Source organism: Phalacrocorax carbo, chromosome 2 (genome assembly GCF_963921805.1).
Source record: "Phalacrocorax carbo chromosome 2, bPhaCar2.1, whole genome shotgun sequence".
NCBI lineage: Eukaryota > Metazoa > Chordata > Aves > Suliformes > Phalacrocoracidae > Phalacrocorax > Phalacrocorax carbo.
Genome location: NC_087514.1, coordinates 54,489,962 through 54,510,045, shown reverse-complemented (window position 1 = coordinate 54,510,045; position 20,084 = coordinate 54,489,962). Strand labels below are relative to the sequence as shown.

Below are 20,084 nucleotides of genomic sequence, written 5' to 3'. Positions count from 1 at the left end.
CTTCTCATAACTTGACACATCTCCCCCTCTCTTACCGCCATGCAGCCCACACCCATTGCTAACATATGTCCCAGAAGTGGTTCAGATGCTCTCACAGGGAGTAAATGATAAATAGGCATGCTTCCCTTCAGCTAGTCCTTCCGTTCCTCTTCCCTCTATGCCCTGCCTACATACGCTAAGGCACGGCTTCCCACTCACATCTCTATAAATTTTCTTTGTATTTTTTACCCTTCGCACTATAGCAGACGGGAATCTTAAAACACTTTTTTTCCCATAGGGAAGGCCTTCAGAGCTAGGAAAAGATATTTTAATACATCTCAGAGCCTGAGCTGCCATGGTATGTGCTGCACAGAGAAGCAAGCACACCACACGCTGAAAATCAGTCTGGCTCAGTGGAGGGGGATCCCACTGTATGCTCTGTGCATGCCTATTCCTGGAAAACCCGTGAATTTTCTGATGAAAAGCCATTTGGAAGGCTGCAAGAAACGTTCGTCTCTGTTACCGTCTCCTTATTTCTTTTCCTTGGAAAGGGTAGACAACAGCACCGATGGTCCCATACGTACTGATGGCAACCTAATGGCCCCACTAAGAGCATGGTGCTGCCAGGGACGGTAAAACCCACACAAGCTATTAGAGGAGCAGTTTTCTACTTACATTCCAAGATCTTAGTGCACTCACAACAGAGAAGATCATCCATGAACTTGCTACAGTCTTCTTATGAGGAATACTGATCAATTTTCTTCTGCTGAGTTTTAAGCTTGGTTTTTTCCTGTTTGGAAAGGCAGGACGACACCTGTTAAGCAGAATTTGTCTAAGATGAGGAAAAAACATGACTCAAACTTTCCCATTGATAGACCTTCATCAAAACTCCAAGATTTGACCTGCTAAACATCTAGCAATTACCTAATTAATTACTTGCTTATCTTTAGGTAAAAACAACTTTTAAATTTTATTTAGCATTTTCCTGTTACTGTATATCTTCTCATTAGTGAGTAGTGCATATCTGTACATACAAAAACCTGCATTCACATATCCAAATTGCTTCCTTCCTGCTATAAATTGATATTTAGCATAGCTATCTGTAGTGAAAGGAGCAAGGCTGCTAATACAACCATTGAGAGTGTATTATTGTATTGGGTTTTTCTTTGGTTTCTACTTTCAAATAGTTTGTTCTTAAAAGATATGGAAGTAACATTTTTAGCAAGGTGCCAGTTTTCAACGCCAGTGCTGACCTGCCTTTTCTAGTCACCAGGAAAAATACTTTCATTCATGAAAAGCACATTAAAAAGCTTTAAATCATACAATTTTTTATAATGATAGGCTGAATGCTATGAAAGCAAATTGCCCTGTGAATCCTAATTAATTGGAAATGAGGTCCACAATTCATCTGGGCTGTAAAAATCAGAATATATTCTAAGATATAAAGATGTGCAGCATCTTTTTTTATATGCTTTCTGTTTCTTGAGCCCTTGAAATTTGTGTGCTTTCTTCACCAACAGTGAAAACACAAGGTTTTTTTTCCTTTAACTGGAAAGGTTTTGCAAGCCTCGTGAGATGAGCTTTAAGAAAAGTATAATGCATTGCAGAAGCGTAATAAATAGCAATCATTGGCAGCTCTAGATTATTCCTCCCCCTAGTGGCTGGCTGGCTCCAGTGAGAATAAATGGAGCTCTTTATTAACATCTAGAGGAATTATTCCACTAGCTTAGCTACTGGGAACTTACTTTTTTCAGGCTAGCATCCTCCAGCTCCCTGCCGGCTTGGTAAACCATGGTGCCTCTCTGCGTGCATCCATGACTATGTTACGTGACCAGGTTTTCAATTCTTTAAGGGCATTTCTCTACAGTGTTCTCAAGCTTTCCCAGTCCCTTCTGTACATTATATTACATGATTCCCAGTAGCAGTCACGTAAAGGTAGTCATCCCACTTCTATTGCGTTTCTGTGGTTCCACACAGTACTTTAGCAAATCCAGGTAATGTATCACAGCTGATCTCTAATGTATGCTAAACTGAAAAAGTGATGAATTTGAGTCAGCTTAGTTTGTCTAGTCATGGTGCAATACTGGGAATTGTGTTTGGACAGTGAGCAGGATAGTAGTGCTTCTTTCATCTACCTGGATGTGTCATTGCATGCCCATACACCAATGGGCAGCTGAGGCACGTTCATGTCATTAAGAGCGATCAAACACATCCCTTCATGGATAGTTCAGGAAAATGTAAAGGTGTTGCAGAGCTGCAGTGCTCCAATTAATTTTGTCTAGCAGCAACCCCTGTCTGCTTAGTTTGAGGGACAAAATTTGGAGGGTTGACAAACTGGCCCTTACCTGGCATTTTAAAGAAGAAGCCAGAGTCCCAGGATGCTGAGCAGACCTTCGAAGGTGGCCGTGTGCATTCCACCTGCATGCAGAGACATGCTGGTGTTCAGACATCATCAGACAGGTCTCTACCCTGTTGCTCCTGACAATCAGAAATGGATTAATATATTATCATAATCTTGCTGTTTTCCTAATCAAGGTGACAAAAGACCTGAGTAGTAAAAATAGCTGCTATAAGTACAACAACCATTTAAGGAAGAGGTCATCTAAGGAAGAGGTTACTTAGCCATATGACTCAAATTATGTAACTTCAGGGCAAAATTGCAAACCCCCCCATCATAAGAGTTGTGAGGCTTGAGAAAGTAATATAGGTTTCATTACCCTTTGCTTAAAATTGACATTTTAAGCATTAAACTTTTCCATAGCTCACTGAAGTTTTATTAGGCTAGAGATCTTTTCAAGGAGTTCTATCTTACCTCAGCAAAACCATTGACTTGAGATGATATCGTAAATTACCATCTATAGTCAATAATGGTTTTAATCAAAAAATGCATTTCTTCTGAAGTACCTTTTGACCATCACACCAGACACTCTTCACTCTTTATTAACCAGCTATTCTGCTTTATATACAGTATCTGTCTCTGGGGCTGAAGTTTATTATTTCGGTCCTTCTGTCACCTTTGCTTCCAGTAATATAATAAAAATATGGTGCTGCTATTTCCTTCCATCAAAGAACCTCAGTCATGTTTGCTAACTTTAATTCAGCCTCACAAAGCCACCTAAGAGGTGCTCTAGGGAAGTATTAACATACCTGTTTGCTGAGCCTCAGAGTTTATGTGAATTCTCCTCCAGGTTATACAACAAATTTCTGTTAACACTGAAATCCAAATGCATGAGCCACTGTCCATTGCCCGTGGTTTTAAATGCCAGATAGAAGTTATTTATCCAGAAAATTTTAGAGTTTCTCTTTTTTTTTTTTTACTGTTACAGTGTTTTAAACAAAAACGTAGCTATCCAGATATTTTCACCTTCACCATGTATCCTGTCATTATGTTTTGAAAAGGAGAGAGTTTTTATTAACTCATTCACAGGTGGTTGGTTAGTCTGTGATTTATACACGATAGACTGCACACTATTAATCAGTCCACTCTAAAGAACTAGCTTTGTTCCTTTCCCTATTCAAACACAGACATATGGGAACTTTTTTTCATCTGATCCTGCTGGATTTTTTTGCTTCAATTTTTCATAGGAAAAGAGCAGTGTCCCAATTTAGTAAAGCATATATTTTAATTCTAAGTATGTTAGTTAAATTCAAATAAATATTTGGAAATACTTAAGAATGCCTACTATTACTGGACAAGACACCAGCTGACTTTCTCAGGAGTCAAAGGCTTTCTTCCTTTAAAATGAAGTGCAAAGCCTCTTTAAAGATCCTCAATCCTGAAGAGCATCCTGTCTTCGGAAATATTTTTTACATCCTCATGGTCTCTATCTGAAACATTGCACTTGACAATAACAGCTCGATGAATGGCATGATAACAGGTTCTCCATTTCTTTGCTCCAGAACCAAAAACATATTTCAGGGTATTCCTTTTTCATGGATACTAAAAGATGCCTATTTTAAATAATTTTTTTTATAAAGTCCCTTTCAGTCCCCAGCTGGTTTTGGCACTATTATCCAGCTTCTCAAGACATTTTTTCCCTTTGTTCTCTCATACTCCAAAATACAATTAGTTCTGCTTTATCAGGATTCATTCCGTACAAATTTGACTCTACGATAGGCCACAGAAGGCATCTGGTTGTTGTTGGTTGTTTGTTTTTTTTTAAAAAAAAGGCAAAAATAAAACTAAAAATGTGTGTTAAGCATAATTTTACGTCTTTTGAGCAAACTTCTATTTATCGGAAAAATTTTCATAGTGGAAATCAACTGCAGAATTCCACCTCAAGGTATTCAGTGCTTTGGCCCTGTTTCTAAAATCATTGACGAGCCAACTTGCCCGGACCACAGTATATCTCACACATACATACCTAAAATAAGAGGTTATCACTGCATGTTGTATCTCAGTACAGCAGACAGGTCTTTTTGTAATCACTGCAGAACAAAACTGGAAAGACTTTGGAATAGAAAGAGAGTTATAAAAGACACATGGATAGCTGGGGTTTTTAAATTATCTGGGTTTCTTCTGAGGATTTCATTTGATGTAAAAGCACCTGAAGGGAAAGTAGTATCAGCTTCTTTTTTATGAGGAATATCTCTGGTGGAGTTACGTGGAGGGAATGTCTCCTTGCTCCCGGGGTATCACGTTTGCTGTGCAATATCAGTGATAAAAGGGAAAATCTCCCAGAGCAGCAGAGACTGCTGCCCAGAGAATCAGTAGAGAAATTGCCAGAAACCCTACTGCACTTCATTATTTTTTCATTTACTTATATTCTGGGCACTACTTTAAATAAAATTATAGAAGAAAAGTTAGTATTGCCAGATTCTTGACAGGAGAAGTAGCAGGGGTTTATCTTAGTCGGTGATAACCCTGTTTGAACAGTTTCCAAAAAAATCTTTGCTTTTTTTTTTAAGCAGGAAGGGATGGCTGCAAGTCATGTCTGAGCTCCAAGTTATACTTATCCAGACAGAGCTCGAAAAACTGGCTGTAGAGTTATCCAGGAAGTCACTGTTCTGTCTTCTCACCCCCCTTTCAACCCTTGTGCCATCAGGAGTAGCTTGGATTTCAAGTCACCACCTCCCTGTCATCTGCAGAGAAACAAAATGTAATAAGTTAGGAAAGAACAAAAAGCAGTCTTCTCTTCAGGCACTTTAAACTGCTTAGTGTTCTTCAAATACAAACCAGCTAAAATAGAGGATACTGAAATAGCCACTTAGTAAGAGTGCACATATGATCATTCAAAATGAATCCATCAAGAGAGAAGAGAAAATCCACAGTCACCACCAGCATGTATTACAGTCCAGGTCAACAATTTGCAGATATTATCAAAAATAATGCATGCCCACAGCAGGTGACATACTCCAAGGATTTGTCCATAGCATGCTTGGCCCTGTATTGAATCTTGCTTTCTCATTCATTTGGAGGTAGTGCTGCTACTCAGAGCTGTAAGAAGGTGAGCTCAGCCCCTTAGCTTAGTTGGACTTGGGACTTTTCCTTCTCCCTTATACAGTTAGTAGCCTACCCTCCTCATTGCTTTAAAACGTACTTGCTTTTCAGAGTTCTCTGATAGTCTGGTTTGTGTTACACATCTGTAAAGCTGGTGTTGAATCGGCTTTTTTTTTAGTAGGTATCTGAAACTTTTGAAATGGCGGAAGGCTGAATAGGAAGTGGAAAAATGCTGCATATGTAAAATGCATTTTTGGAAAATGCAGGTGGCTGCATATTTATGTGAAGGTTTTGGAGTAACCATGTTGACTTGCAAAATTAAGATGTGTTCCTAATCTCACTGGGAAATGTTTATGTAGAGTTCGCCCGGATGTTTAGAAATGTCTTTCTGAACTACGTGACTCAGAAGCAGGCACGTGGCAGGGCTTGCAGGCTCATCATGGCCATGCAGTGTGTGGGTGTCCATCACCTGGTTTCAGGTCCATGTGGAGTTGAGGACAATGAACACTGAAAATCCATTCCAATTTGTCAGGAAAAATTGCTCTTAAATTAATACTGCAGTGACATTCAACAGCAAATACTTTTTTAGTATTTACTGGAAAACATTATTTGTAGATAAATACTGCCCAATATTGTAACGTGAAGTAGCACAGGAGGACTTTCAGTTATGGGAAGTCTGCCCAGAAGATGCCTTTTAGCTGGGCTGGAGTGCTATCCTCCCACTCCCAGGAGCAAGCCAGAGCTCCTGCATAAATCGCAGTGCTAAGCAGGGAGGGCTGGTTGTGCAGCCAGCTCAGCACATGGCCGGGTGAGATTCCTGAAAAGTAACTGCTTTCCTCCTGCAGTTTGGCAGAGAGAGCTGTAATCCTTGCTTTTTCCTACTGGCAGAATTAATCAAACTTTTAATGTATGAATGGGGGAGACCTGAAAATCAAATTAAGCAGGTGAGGTCCAAGCTTGTGGAGACTGTGATTTTTGTATAAGAGCACAAGGACTGCAGTGGGAAATATCGTGATACCAGATAGCCTCAGGTTGAAAAAAAAAAAAAAAAGCTGTCTGTCACTATTCTGAGTAGGAGTAAGCTTAATATTAATACAGGCTGAGACTCAAATTTCAGATCTTGCCACAAATGCATCAGGAAATGCAGATCCGCAGGTGTAAGAGAGGATTTTCTGAGTGTGTTACCAGACATCCTTGAGGAGGGAAACGACAGTATGATTTGACTCACTTGTGATAATAGCAGCAATTACAGTGGCAGTGAATTGATCCATGTCCAGTGCCAAAAGCTGTGTCTGCGTGGACCTGGAGGCATCACCTTCCCTCCTTCCTGTAGGGCTTGCCCTGAAACACGTACTATCAGGTGGCTGCCTGGCAGACCAAAATGCTTGAATTACTAAATTTAATCTGAGTTTAATCTGAGCTGACTGTGGATGTCTTTTGAGTCTCACCAGAGGGGAGACGTGGAACAAAATTATTTACGTTGGAAAAGACCTTTAAGATCACCAAGTCCAACCATCAACCTAATACTGCCAAGTCCACCACTAAATCATGTCCCTAAGCATCACATCTACATGTCCTTTAAACACTTCCAGGGATGGTGATTCAACCACTTCCCTGGGCAGCCTGTACCAGTGCCTGACAACCATTCCGGTAAGGGAATCTTTCCTAATATCCAAGTTAAACCATCCCTTGCACAACTTGAGGCCATTTCCTCTTGTCCCATTGCTTGTTACTTGGGAAAAGATATCAACACCCACCTCATTGCTACCTCCTTTAAGGCAGTTGTAATGTGTGATAAGGTCTCCCCTCAGCCTCCTTTTCTCCAGGCTAAACAACCCCAGTTCCCTCAGCTGCTCCTCATAAGACTTGTTCTCCAGGCCCTTCACCAGCTTCGTTGCCCTTCTCTGGACACTCTCCAGCAACTAACTGTCCTTCTTGTAGTGAGGGGCCCAAAACTGAATACAGTATTCAAGGTGTGTCCTTACCAGCATCAAGTACACGTGGACAATCCCTTCCCTGCTGGCCACAGTATTCCTGATACAAGCCAGGATGCCGTTGGCCTTCTTGGCCACCTGGGCACACTGCTGGCTCATGTTCAGCCAGCTGTCGACCAATACTCCGAGGAGCTTTTCCAGCCACTCTTCCCCAGTCCGATAGCATTGCACAGGGTTGTTGTGAATGAAGTGCAGGACCTGGCACTTGGTCTTGTTGAAACTCATACGCTTGGCCTCAGCCCATCAACCCAGCCTGTCCAGATCCCTCTGTAGAGCCTTTCTACCCTCGAGCAGATCAACACTCCCACCCAGCTTGATGTCATCTGCAAACTTACTGAGGGTGCACTTGATCCCCTTGTCCAGATCACTGATAAAGATATTAAAGAGAACTGGCCACAAATCCGAGCCCTGGAGAGCACCGTGTGTTACCAGCCACCAATTGGATTTAACTCCATTCACCACCACCACTCAGCCGTCCAGCCATTTTTTTACCCAGGGAAAGGTACACCTGTCCAAGCCGTGAGCAGCCAGTTTCTCCAGGAAAATATTGTGGGAAACAGTGTCAAAGGCTTTACTAAAGCCTAGGTAGACAACATCCACAACCTTTCCCTCATCTACTAAGCAGGTCACCTTGTCATAGAAGGAGGTCAGTTAGTCAAGCAGGACCTGCCTTTCCTAAACCCGTCCTGAGTGGGCCTAATCACCTGCTTGTCCTGTACATGGTGCCTCATGGCCCTCAAGATGATCTGCTCCATAGCCTTCCCAGCACTGAGGTCAGGCTGACAGGCCTGTAGTTCCCCGGCTCCTTCTTCCAGCCCTTCTTGTGGCTGAGTGTCACATTTGCTAACCTCCAGTCAACTGGGACCTCCCTGGTTAGCCAGGACTGCTGGTAAAGGATTGAAAGTGGCTTAGTGAGCACTTCCATCAGCTCCCTCAGTACCCTTGGTTGGATCCCATCTGGCTCCATGGACTTGTGTGTGTTTAAGTAGTGTAGCAGGTCACTAACCTGCTACTAACAGAAGTAACCAAGAACATAATATGATGTGGGATCAGGTAGGTGTGCCTGGCCTCACCAAGGGGAGCTGCAGAAGCATCTTCTCTGTTTTGGAGGATGGCTTGGCTTCCGTGCTGGTAAAGAGAGAGTTCATCAAAGCAGTGGTGGAGGGTTTTAATAGGGAGAGTACCAAAGGATTCATCCTCACCCCAACATGGGCCAAAGGGCTCCAGGCAGGGCTGCAGGCAGGGCTGACGTGCTCATGCCTTCCTGCAGCGTTTGTTCTCAGTGCTATGCCTGATATAAGGTAAGAGTTTTTCCAACTTAGATAAATATATCTCTCTGTTGGTGTGCAGCACTTGTTCCTGTGATTATTAGTGCCAGCTCAAAGGATATTCATGCTGAAAAAGGCAAGACCCTTGTGTCACATGTTTGGTCTAGGTTCAGATATCTTTTCCTCAAGCAAGAATCTCCAAAAACCCTTTTAATATGTACTCAGTAAGGTGAGCAATAGGGGACATGAAGGCCCACAGCTTTCCTCAGAGGGTCTTCTGAGAGGTAAAGTACTCTTCTGAAGCTGGGTGCTCTCAGTGGTGTTTTTTCTTACCCTGCTAGGTATGACAAGAGAGGATGCATTTCTCTCCTAGCATAAACCAAAACTGTGTGTTGTTGTACAGAAATGGCTTACCCTGGCATCACTGGGTTCAGCTGGTTCATCTGGGTTGAACTGTTTCTATGCTTCAGCATCTCTTTTCACTCTCTAGGGTGGGACAGAAAAGCGCTCCCAACTATTCCCCACACACACACCCCCACATGGAAATCAACACCAGCATGTAGACCAGATTTCTGACTAAAGAGAATTGTATAATGTCTATCTGCATCAACTTCCATCTGCTTCTCTTACCTACTCGATTGCATATGGCATTATGGGCCCCATCGTGCTGTGCTGTGTTCTCTCACCATCTCTAGAATGCAGGGATAAGATACAGCACATCAATGGCAAGGGAAATGTTCCTTCAGTTTGTTAGGCTACTTTTTTTGGTTGTGTACAGCACCTGAGAGGATCTTTGAAATAAAAGGGAAGATTTGTTTTAATGTATATGTGACTAATGCCTAAAGATGCTCTTGAAACATGGTCATACAACCTCAGCACCCCCACAGTCCAAAAAAGAAAACAACCCAATGATTCCATGTTCTTTGAGAGGGAAGCAGGTTTGTAATAAAATCACAACAAAGTGGTTTCGTGGCTGATTCTGAAGCTGGCAGTAGTGAGATGTGGAGAGTTTTAAAAGGGACTGGGCTTTTTAGAAGCATTTGCTACTAAAAAATGTTGATCCAGTTCCTGCTGCCCTCTATCAAACAACCCAGAGTCCTCTGGCAGGACACCATGTGCTTACTCAAAAAACCCAGAACAGCTGGAGATAGACACGTTAGAAGCTGCATGACACCAAACTGTGTGAACTTCTAGATTATTTTTTTTTAAGTGCTTTCCTCTGCAACCTTACCAGAATGTGTAAAATCAGGCAGAGAGACAAATACATCGTACTACAATTTCTGCCGCTGCTCACCCTGTGACAAACCCTGTGACACTGGCATGTCCCATACAGCTTTGTGGTATGTGTTGGCTGGTCCATGCAGTGAGGATGATTTGTAGCCTAATCAGTGGTACCTTTTATAACACAGAAGGAAGTGGATGCCAATTTTGTGGTGATAACGTTGAATTGCTCTTCAGCAGATGAGTTTTTTATGGTTGTCTCCAAGTTTTAGATTTTTCTTTCTCACACTTGGCACTTTATCAACACACTAGGGACTTGAAGAGAGGTTTCATTATTTTATTTTTTTTTTTAGCTTCAAGGTAGGAAATCCCTATGAGGAAGTTCACTTGATTATAAATAAAAACAGAAAAGGACATCTTCAAAACCCAGAACAATCCCTGGTGAGGGTGAAGAATGCTCAAAACTGTTTATGTGCTGCCCTTGCCTCCATCGATAGCATGACAGATTTGTGTCTGCTGCACTGAAAAATCAGTAGAACAGAGGTGCCAACATGATCAGATTACCCCAGCCTAGTGACCCGTATCATAACCAGGATCAGACAGATGCACTTGAGTGACTTTGTTCTGTACCAGTTCTTCCCTGATGTCCTTCAGTGTTTGCCTTATGTCAGACTGCGGATTATTCTACATTCTAGCAACACTAAAATGCAAATAAAATTAAGCACAGAAATGTATGTTGGATGTGCCCACCAGCCACGCCAGAGGTAGGGCTCTCAGCCTAGGATAATTAAGCCCCAGGGAAACCTGTCCGTTGTAGGCTACAAAAATGGGAGCTGGGATATTTAGCAATAGTGGTGTTTTTGAGGTTTATTTTTTCTTGGTTTTGGGTTGTGTGTGGTGTGTTGTTGGGGGCTTTCTGTTTGTTTGAAGGAAAATTTTCAAACACTCCTCTGCTACCTTTCAGAAGTATTCAGGACATGTTTCTGGACTTTCACTTTATTCTGCTTTGTCATTTTCTGTTGGCATAGCACAGTACCCATCTGGCACAACACTGCGGTTTGTGCTATGAATCTGTAAGATGAACTTGCAGAAGACAATACAGTCTTAGGACTATTTTTCATTGTAATGCTTTTTTATATTGTGTCTGGCCTAAAGGGGAAAGAAGCAGCCCTTGTCAGCCTTGTCTCTCCCTTTTTCCATTCAGAAATGAAAAATAATAAATGAAAGTGTGTTTCATAAAGAGCACATATATGTCAGAGTGCATTGTGCTTTCCTAAATCAAAAGGAAATATTTGAAACTAAACTTGCCTGTTCTTGTAAATCCCTGTTGCCTACCTTCTCTTTGGCATTTGAAAGCCATTTTTAAGGCAAAGGCACTCTTCCAGGAATACAGCCAAAGCTATTTCACCTTTAATCTGCTAACACTGTGTTTTAAACCCTTTAATATATATTTGAGTGAACGAAATTATGGCCAGCATATACAAGGCAGAAATGACAAGGGAGTATTTAAAGATAGTGTATAGCTTTCCTTCCCCCTTCATTCATTCTGGACCATCATCTGAGTGGGGGACTAGGTTAAGACTGTTCCCTGCCTCTGCCTCCGACTTCCCTGTACAAACCAAAGCAAATCAGCTAAGCCTAGCTCCTCCCATGCTTACCTATGCTGACCAACTCCTCATTCTGCAAATATCAACTAAGCAAATTAGGGACCAAAATGTGCTTCCATCTGAATTAAGGCTGTGTAAATACAAACACATCTGTAAGAGTTGGTTAAAAGTATTTATTAACATGCATGTTGCAACAGTGGTAGGGGTGATTCTACATTTGAATGAAAACAGGAGAATCAGCCTCAGTATTTCTGAAATGCGCAGAGCAGAAACCAAAGGGCAGTATGCAGTGGTGGCTTAAAGATTTCCTTTACACACCTACACGATCTTCTGGTTTAGATGCTTCACTAAAACATATTTTCTGCTTAAATGAAGACTTTCCTGCCTCTCAGAGCCCCTCAGGGGTTTTCAGTAGCATCTTGCCCTCACAGGCAGGGTACCTCAACCTTCCCTGAGGCACAGTGCAGATCAGAGGCACTTGCTTTCCTTTACCCAGGGGAGCCCTTATTTCTCCACTGGGACATGGCAGACTCCATTTCTACACACCTCAGCACAGGGCTGGCTCCTTTTCTGGTCAATCCCCTTGGGAAACCCACCACAGCAGCCAGCAGAGTAGCAGAAACCCAAAGCCCTCAAATTCTCCTAGTGTCTCTTGCTGTGGTTCTTGGGAAGCATGTCTAGCCATGCTTCTCCTCCTGCCCCATGCACTGTCGGCATGTTGCCGTTGTGGCTGTGCTCCCATCCTCTGGGATGAGGCGTGGGGCAAGGGCAGCAGTATGGGGGAAAAGGACTGTGCAGCTGGTTTGGGGACTTGCCACCTGTGAACGCAGTATGTCATCTTAGGGGATAGCCCAGCCCCAGAGCACACCTGGCTCCCCATGCCCACTGCCAGATCCCTGAATGCTCCTTCAACCAACATTGTGTATCCAAAAGAAACTAGAAGCTTCACAGGCAAATTCTCTCTTTTACCATAGCAGTAAGGATGAGCTATGTATAAACCCCTCTGAAAGGACTCTGGCACTAAGTCCAGGACTATCCTTCAGTGCTTGTCCCATGTCACACCTGCAGGCACTGCAGCATAGAAATGATGTGGCATGCTTGAGAAGCTTGTTCAAGGTCTTTAAAAATTCACATCCTCATTCTGCCAATTAATATTGAAACGAATGGAGCTAACAGACCATTTTGTATTGGTCAAAGAGCTGTCCCAAAGTCTCAGCCCCTTGCCTGTCATACTTAGTTGTGGAAATTATGATGGCACAAAGAGAAGTGTAGCTAATGCAGGGTAAATCGAAGATGGAGTTAAAGAAAGAAAAGAGTATTTTCATTTACAGGTTAGTGGTAATAGTAACTCTGAGAAAGTAAATTAGACATTCAGATCTTCCCCTGTCATACACAGACAGATTTATTCCTAAATAGAATGTTTTCAAAATTTTCAGTGGCATTTCAGCTGTTCATTAAGGTGTACTGTAGAACGTAGTGACGATTTATTACACAGCTATAAAAGCAGTAGTAATAATTATAAATGCAAACCTTAAGATCTTTCTTTGTCTATGCTTTAAATCCTTTTTCGTGGTTTTGGTCCCCCTCTCCCCCCATCACTACATCTAGTGAAACAGTGATTTTAGCAATCAGTAAGCAAGGAGCCACCTCCTCCAACAGCTGCCAATATCCTAGTCTGTTTTATACAACAGATGGGAGGTATGCGCAGGCTAAGATAAGTGGCCACCTGTAAAATACGGTTCTAGATATGTGCCAAACTGGCCAGTCATATAGTCAGAAAAAAAACTTTCAGAAAAAGAAGGCAGCTGTGCTGACTATCCACATCTAAAACAACAGGGAAACAGTTACTCTCATGGATGGATGCCCTTGTTTCAAGCAGAGTTGGGAAAATATTGTTACGCAACACTAATGCTTACAGAAAATTAATTTCTATACCTTTTGTGGTGGCTTTCCGTGACACTTGGAGCATCTGATCTGATCTGTACTCTGGCTGCCACAGCAAAATCTTGCTGCTATGGGTACCTGCATCTTGTCATATTGGTTCCAATCTTTAAAGGGCACCTGCCTCAGCGCTTGCAAATTTCAGTCTGGCAATCTCTGTGCGCTGAATTTGGTGATGTGCTGCAGTCTTCTTGTGAGCTCAGCTAATCAGCGAACAGCAACAGCCCCAGGTGATGTATTTGACTAACTGGCAGCTAATCAAGCATATTTGAATTTTGCATGTCACATATTGGCAGCAAACTCTTCACAACATATTCATAAAGTACATTATGAATTAATTTAAGAAATGCATTTCAGGCAATGCTTATCAGTTTACAAATCTGCAGGGTAGTGAAATAGCTCATATGCATCTGAAAAATTGTCTGCTGATTTATTCATTCTATTTTACCTTTTTTAAAATTTCTTTATTTTTTATCAAATAACAGACAAGAATTTTTTTCCAAGAGTTCTATGGTTAGTGTTAGTTATCAAAATATTGCAGCTAACCACTAGTAACAGTCACTTTTTTGTCATTTTCTCTTCTTTTTTTGAGTTTGGAACACCAGTGATTAAGATGTCTAAAAAGCTTTCTACTTTTGTCATGTGGAATCAAATGGCATAAGGAGTCAAAGCGTATGAATATGCCTGCTGTGAGTATTGCACCATACACAGAGTGAAAATGGCAAGCAAAGGCTTTATCTTCATCTTGTGACAGGAATATTGAGTAATTAGCATAAGTTTACATATTTTTATTAGGCAGGTAATTAGCAGCCAGATAATATGGTGTTGTGGAGATGACCTAGATTTTACTACGGTATTGTACCATTCAGAAACAGACCCGGTTTCTGAACTACTTAGGTGCGCGATTACACAATGGAATTGTCCTCCTAAAATACGTTGACAATTACCAGAATTGTGCATACCACTGGGAAATTGCTCATACTAATTACCATCGTTAGCTACTTGAATACAAAATATCTGCAAATGCTTGAGGAATTAGACATAAAATGGATTCTTTTCTTTCAGGTCAGCTGTGTATGTATTTCTAAACGCTAGGGGACCAAGATTAAGCCTGTAATTAGGTTACAGATTTTTCTTTCATATACCTGCAAACATCCACGTGACATTTACATTTAAAATTGGAAAATTTAGTTAATATTTTAATTTGTTTACTTTGTAATACTTGCATAATATTAAAGATATTCAATACTTTATCCATTGATTCATTGTTTAAAGAGAAACATCCCCCAAATGAATTGTATTGCATAAGAGGCATGACGTGGATCACTATTTGTGACTCACATCTTTATTGGATGCCTCAGACTGTGAATACAGCTTTTAGTTGGCATTTTCAGAGGATAAAACGTCTCACAGGTGGAGGATTGTAGCTACATGTTATAACCTTTGCTAGTTGACTCTAAGCACATATGGGAGGAGTACTGCAGTTTGTGCGCATTACCCTGGGGGATTTTTCATTTGTTTCTGACTACTAGTGCATCTGATCTGTCTCTGGTATTGGGAAGCTGGGGAATGTTATAACTTCAGAAATACAACTGTGGTTTTTAAACTTCTTATTTGACATTGTCATGTAAAGCTACTCACTAGCCTACATTTTCCCAAATTTCAGCTTAAGCCAGGAATAAAATAATATTTAAAGTACATCAAACCTTACCAGGTGCCCCAAGTTCTCGGAATGATTTCCCAGGTTAAGATGTACTATGAGTGCATTTGCATGTTGTGTATGATCTGCCTACCCTGTTTGCCCTTACACCCTTGAAAGCTCCGCAAGAAGCAGCCCCGTTACACGGGTGTCAGAGTCACAGCAGCAGCAGGTCTATCAGCACGAGGTTTTTGCAGAGGAGCAACCCTTTCGAGGAATAGGGCCCCCACGGTTCCTACAAGCTGCATTTGGAAAAGTGGATGTTCAGCTGATGTGTTTAGGATCGCGCAGCCAGTCATATTATTGGGCTTCTCCTTTCTTTACCCCACTCCTGGTGAGGTCATTTAGATTTGATGAAATATCTATTTTCTTTTTTCCCCTTTTTTTCTTTTTTCCCAAACCTCCCAGGATATCCAGTGAACACTCACCAAAGCTTCAGATCCGGAGCCACAGTTACCTGAGGGCAGTGAGTGAAGTGTCCATCAACAGGAGCCTGGACAGCCTGGACCCCGCGGGGCTGCTGACATCCCCCAAGTTCCGCTCCCGCAATGAGAGCTACATGAGAGCCATGAGCACCATCAGTCAGGTGGGTGACACGCACCTGTGGTGGCCCGGAGAGCAGCCACCATGCTGGAGACCAGCCAAGCCCTTGCAGTAGAAGAAACTTGATTTTGCTTTAAGTGGAATCAGACTGTTGCATACCACACATTTTCAAAATGTTTTTAAGACAACAGAAATGTTTTCACACAGTCTTGTTTTTGAGAGGGAAGCATTTGATAATGCCATAACCTGCCCTTTGCGAATGGATGAGCAGCACAATATGCAATTCGTTCAAAGGAGCAGTCTAATTTTTATTTTTCCAAAAGCAGGTGGTCATCAACTGTGTCTTTAAACAAGGTTCTCTTAAGGATCTTGTGCTTAGTACCTGAAATCAAAATTTTTTGGTATGCCTCAAAAAAAAAGACACATTCATGTGATGAGTGAGATGCTTAAGGAAAATTAAGTCCATAGTAATTTGTATTTCACAGTTATGTTAATATTTTATTATAATTTTTAAAGCTTTCTTTATGCTATTTTATGTGTTCTTAACACTGTGAACCTCTGAACTTTTCACCTATATAATACAAATGTCACAGTGTATCTATTAAGTGCAAAGAGATTATTGCCCTGAAATTCTGTAAGATCTCTTCATGCATATTCTGAACTAGAAAAAAATAAAGACCACTGTGACACATTCAGTTTATGAGTTTTAACATCATAAAATAGACGAACTTTGCACGCAACATGCTTGTTCAGTTGAATTGGTCAGGGACAGATCTGAAAGAAATTTAAAAGTGCCAGCACCACAGGGTGGTGGGCCAGTAGTTCATCTGCTAAATCCTGTAGCTCCTTGGTATGATTTTTGGCTCATTTGCTTAAGTGGATCATTTAGATAAATCACTTGGATAAAAGAATTTTCTTACACTAGGCCAGAAGTGCATCAGGGCAGGATTTGTGGTGCCAGATACTGGCCCCTTATTATTGGCATGTCAAGTCACTGCAATGTCAAAAAAGGCACATGACATCATTGATGTCAGGCCATAACAAATAGATGTGTCATTCAGAATGGAGCTGTAGTTTGAGTTTCTGCAGTATTCTGTATTTGGGTATTGAGGCACTTTGCATAGGGTATGGGCTGATGTTCTAGAAGGAGGGTCAGGATGTATCTAGGAGGAAACAGCACTGAAATTCAGGTCTCACAGGCAACTATATGAACATTAGATTAAGATTACTTATTTAGCCAGACACTTATAACTTATACAAAGCTGTCTGCCAAAGAGCAAGTGTTATTTGCCAATATGAAGAAGCTGGTTTTTTGCAAAAAAGCATTAATTCACAGATATTTATCTGGGGATATGGCTATTCTCCACCATCATAGGATTGTTCTTTACAACATACTCTTCACTTCCATGCTCTTGTAAGCAGTTTCTGTTTGAAAAGTATGTTCTACTCTTCGAGATTTCCCTTTTCATTTATGTGTACAAATACTTGGCACAATGTATTCCTTGGTAAGATTCATCCTGGAGAAGACTTTCTAATGTTTTTTTCCACCACTCTAACACAGTCTTATCTTCTTTTGCAATCTTGGCCTTTTGTAGGCTTGATAACTAACAAAATCCTGAAGTGATGGTTTCCATGTGCATATTTCCTACAGAGATAATTATTGTGCTTTAATGCCAAGCTCAGGGCTCTATTCTCAGTTTAAAACATGAGTATCTATTATTAATTAAGCCGAGGTAAGTGGTTTCCAGGTTTGTAAGACCTGCAGCAAGGCCACATGCTCTTGAATGTTCTGTAACGTGCATGAGTGCAAGTCTTTGTCACCACCTAGTGTCCGCTCCACAAAGGGTCCAAGTCTTCCCTTGCATCTCTCGCTCTTAGCCAGAGGAGTCAGCCCAGAGATGTAGTTATGCAGATGTGTTTCCCCTGCAACAAAGCTGGTTCTTCTATCAGCTTCCCCTTCCCAAATGTTTGTTACCACTTCTACCCTCGAGCATCCCAAGCCCTCAGTTTATCACTGTGATTGCCTGTGGGTTGCACTGATTATGTACCAGGGTTAAGCTGACCTTTTTTTTCTCAACACCCAAAGAAAGAGTGAATTTTGTTTTTCCATGTAATGGTCATAATGGCCAGAGGTTCAGCCTCTGCTGTGGGCTCAGGCTGAGATAAACCAGATGTTTCTATAAGGGTTCCCAGCTTCCCACCAGTCTCGGCAGGAACCAAGAGCCTAATCTCTGCTGAATCTCTGCATAAAGCCTCTGTATCCCCTTTCTGAACATTTCTTTTCCCCTTGACAATCATTGCTTTTTAAAATGCATCGCGTTTATGTGCCATTCACATTGTCTTCATGTATGAGGAGATCTTCTAACAGATGTTGGACATTGTGCCACTGTAGCTTGTGAGTGTTTGTACCAGGTAGGCTGGTGTATGGGATGTACTGAACCTGCCTGGTCTCTTTGCCTACAGGTGAGTGAGGTGGAGGTGAACGGACAGTTTGAATCCGTCTGTGAGTCTGTGTTCAGTGAACTCGAGTCTCAGGCAGTGGAGGCGCTGGATCTGCCCATGCCAGGCTGCTTCCGCATGAGGAGCCACAGCTACGTCAGAGCCATTGAGAAGGGCTGCTCCCAGGATGACGAGTGCATATCGCTGCGGTCCTCATCTCCCCCACGTACAACCACCACGGTGAGGACCATCCAGAGCAGTACTGGTGAGTAACAAAAAGGGAAATCCAGAGGGGTGGCAGAAAGGGAATGTACCTTTCTGTGCAGCTCCATCAGATCAATGATGAGCTCTTCTTTGCCAGACACCAAGTCCATAAGAGAGTCTGTGTTTCACCAAGAAGCTGGACAGACTAATCAGCCTATAACTACACAATGATCAAGGCTGATACAGTTGTGGTGCCTCCTACATCCAAGCTAATTTATTCTGGGCTAAAAGCACATAGAAGGGAAGTCAAGGTCAGGTCTCCTCAAAAGAGCAATCACAATTTGGCAAGGCTGAACAAGAAGGCTCTGAGTTATCAGCTTTGCTGGCTCTTACCAGTAGAGGAGGGTCCCTCTATGGAGTTTTTTCTACAACGATAAGGAAATCTTTGTCTTCTCCAAAAGCCACAAGTTATTGGATGTGTGGTTTAATGGCTCGGAGAGACTGCTACAGCTCTCTAAGCCATATCTCAGAGGTGGGAATGAAGAAGAGAAGGAGTGGTCTGCAGGTCAAAACATGCATATTTACATCCTGCTGTTATTCCTTCTGCAGTTCAAGCTATTCGAGCCTTGCAAGAGAGAAAGGTTTTGGTCTAAATGTGAACCTTTCTTCTAATGTTTGAGGTTGCTTCCCTTTTGGAAGTAACCATGATGAATTCAACGTTCTGTCACCGTAATTAGTGCTTAAGGGGAAGAAAAAGCAAGTCTGAAACCAAAATCCAAATCTGCCTCTCTCATTCAGGAAGGCAAGAGGCAGGAACCATTACATGTGTGTGCTCTTCCCTGTGGGGGGATGAGAGAGGCTCTCTGTCTTTTGACTTCTCTGCAGACATTCAACTTCTTTACACAAGCTTCATTTACTATTCATGTATTATTCATATTCATGACTAATATTAACTATAAGTATTTCACTGTACCTACTATCTCTTTTCCCAGGTCTTTAATTTCTGGTTTCTGTACTTTAAAGTTTTGCCTTATTGTGTGTTATCTCACAGGTGCAGTTGTTTATACCTTGTAAATTCCTTATCTCTCACTCCGGTCTTTTTTAAAGCTGCTTGTCAATTGGTTTATGTCATCAAAGGACACTTTCAATCCTTTTACTGAAAATGTTCAGCTTAATACATGATTTTTCAAAAAGTAACAAGTTCAAGTACTGATGGAAATACACCACAAACATCAAAGCATTTTTAACAAATGCTGCAGAGCAGTTCTCATCTAAATCACTAATCCTTAAGCAATAATATTCACGTGACAACATTTCTGCTATAAAAGTAGTTCTTGCGTGCATGCAGAATTTGCACCACACCACAAAGACAGGATTTACATAAGGTATGTGTTACTTCATTGTACAGTATTAGCTTGTGTCGAATGTATTCTGGGGCAAAAGCTGACGGATAGGAGTTCTCAGGGATTTTTCAGTGTGCATTTGCCTTTATTAGGTCACCTTGAGTATCACCGAGTGGTTCTTCAGTTCTTTGAGAATGGCTTTGTTAACACTTTTCCTTTATAAAAATAACTGTACTCATTAATCCAGAAGAGAATAACTATTTTTAATTATCTTTATATAAGAGGTGGTTCCTGTCACTTAGAAAAATGGTGCCTGAGTTTGGGGGTGATGGTATGTAAGTGGAGAAGGTTGACTGTATGTATCGGCCAAAAACACTGGAAAACCCGAAAGAGGAAAACTGTTGTT

The 20,084-nt window shown here is 41.6% G+C and overlaps 1 protein-coding gene across 1 annotated transcript in view; it reads left to right on the top strand.

Moving 5' to 3' along the window:
• The window catches only part of DLGAP1 (DLG associated protein 1), a 432,218-nt gene that overhangs the window by 316,741 nt on the left and 95,393 nt on the right, over positions 1-20,084 (top strand). The window contains exons 6-7 of the mRNA XM_064442940.1: positions 15,558-15,735; positions 18,156-18,396. Of these exons, the coding sequence (XP_064299010.1) occupies positions 15,558-15,735; positions 18,156-18,396 (419 nt within the window). The remainder of the gene's footprint in view (positions 1-15,557; positions 15,736-18,155; positions 18,397-20,084) is intronic.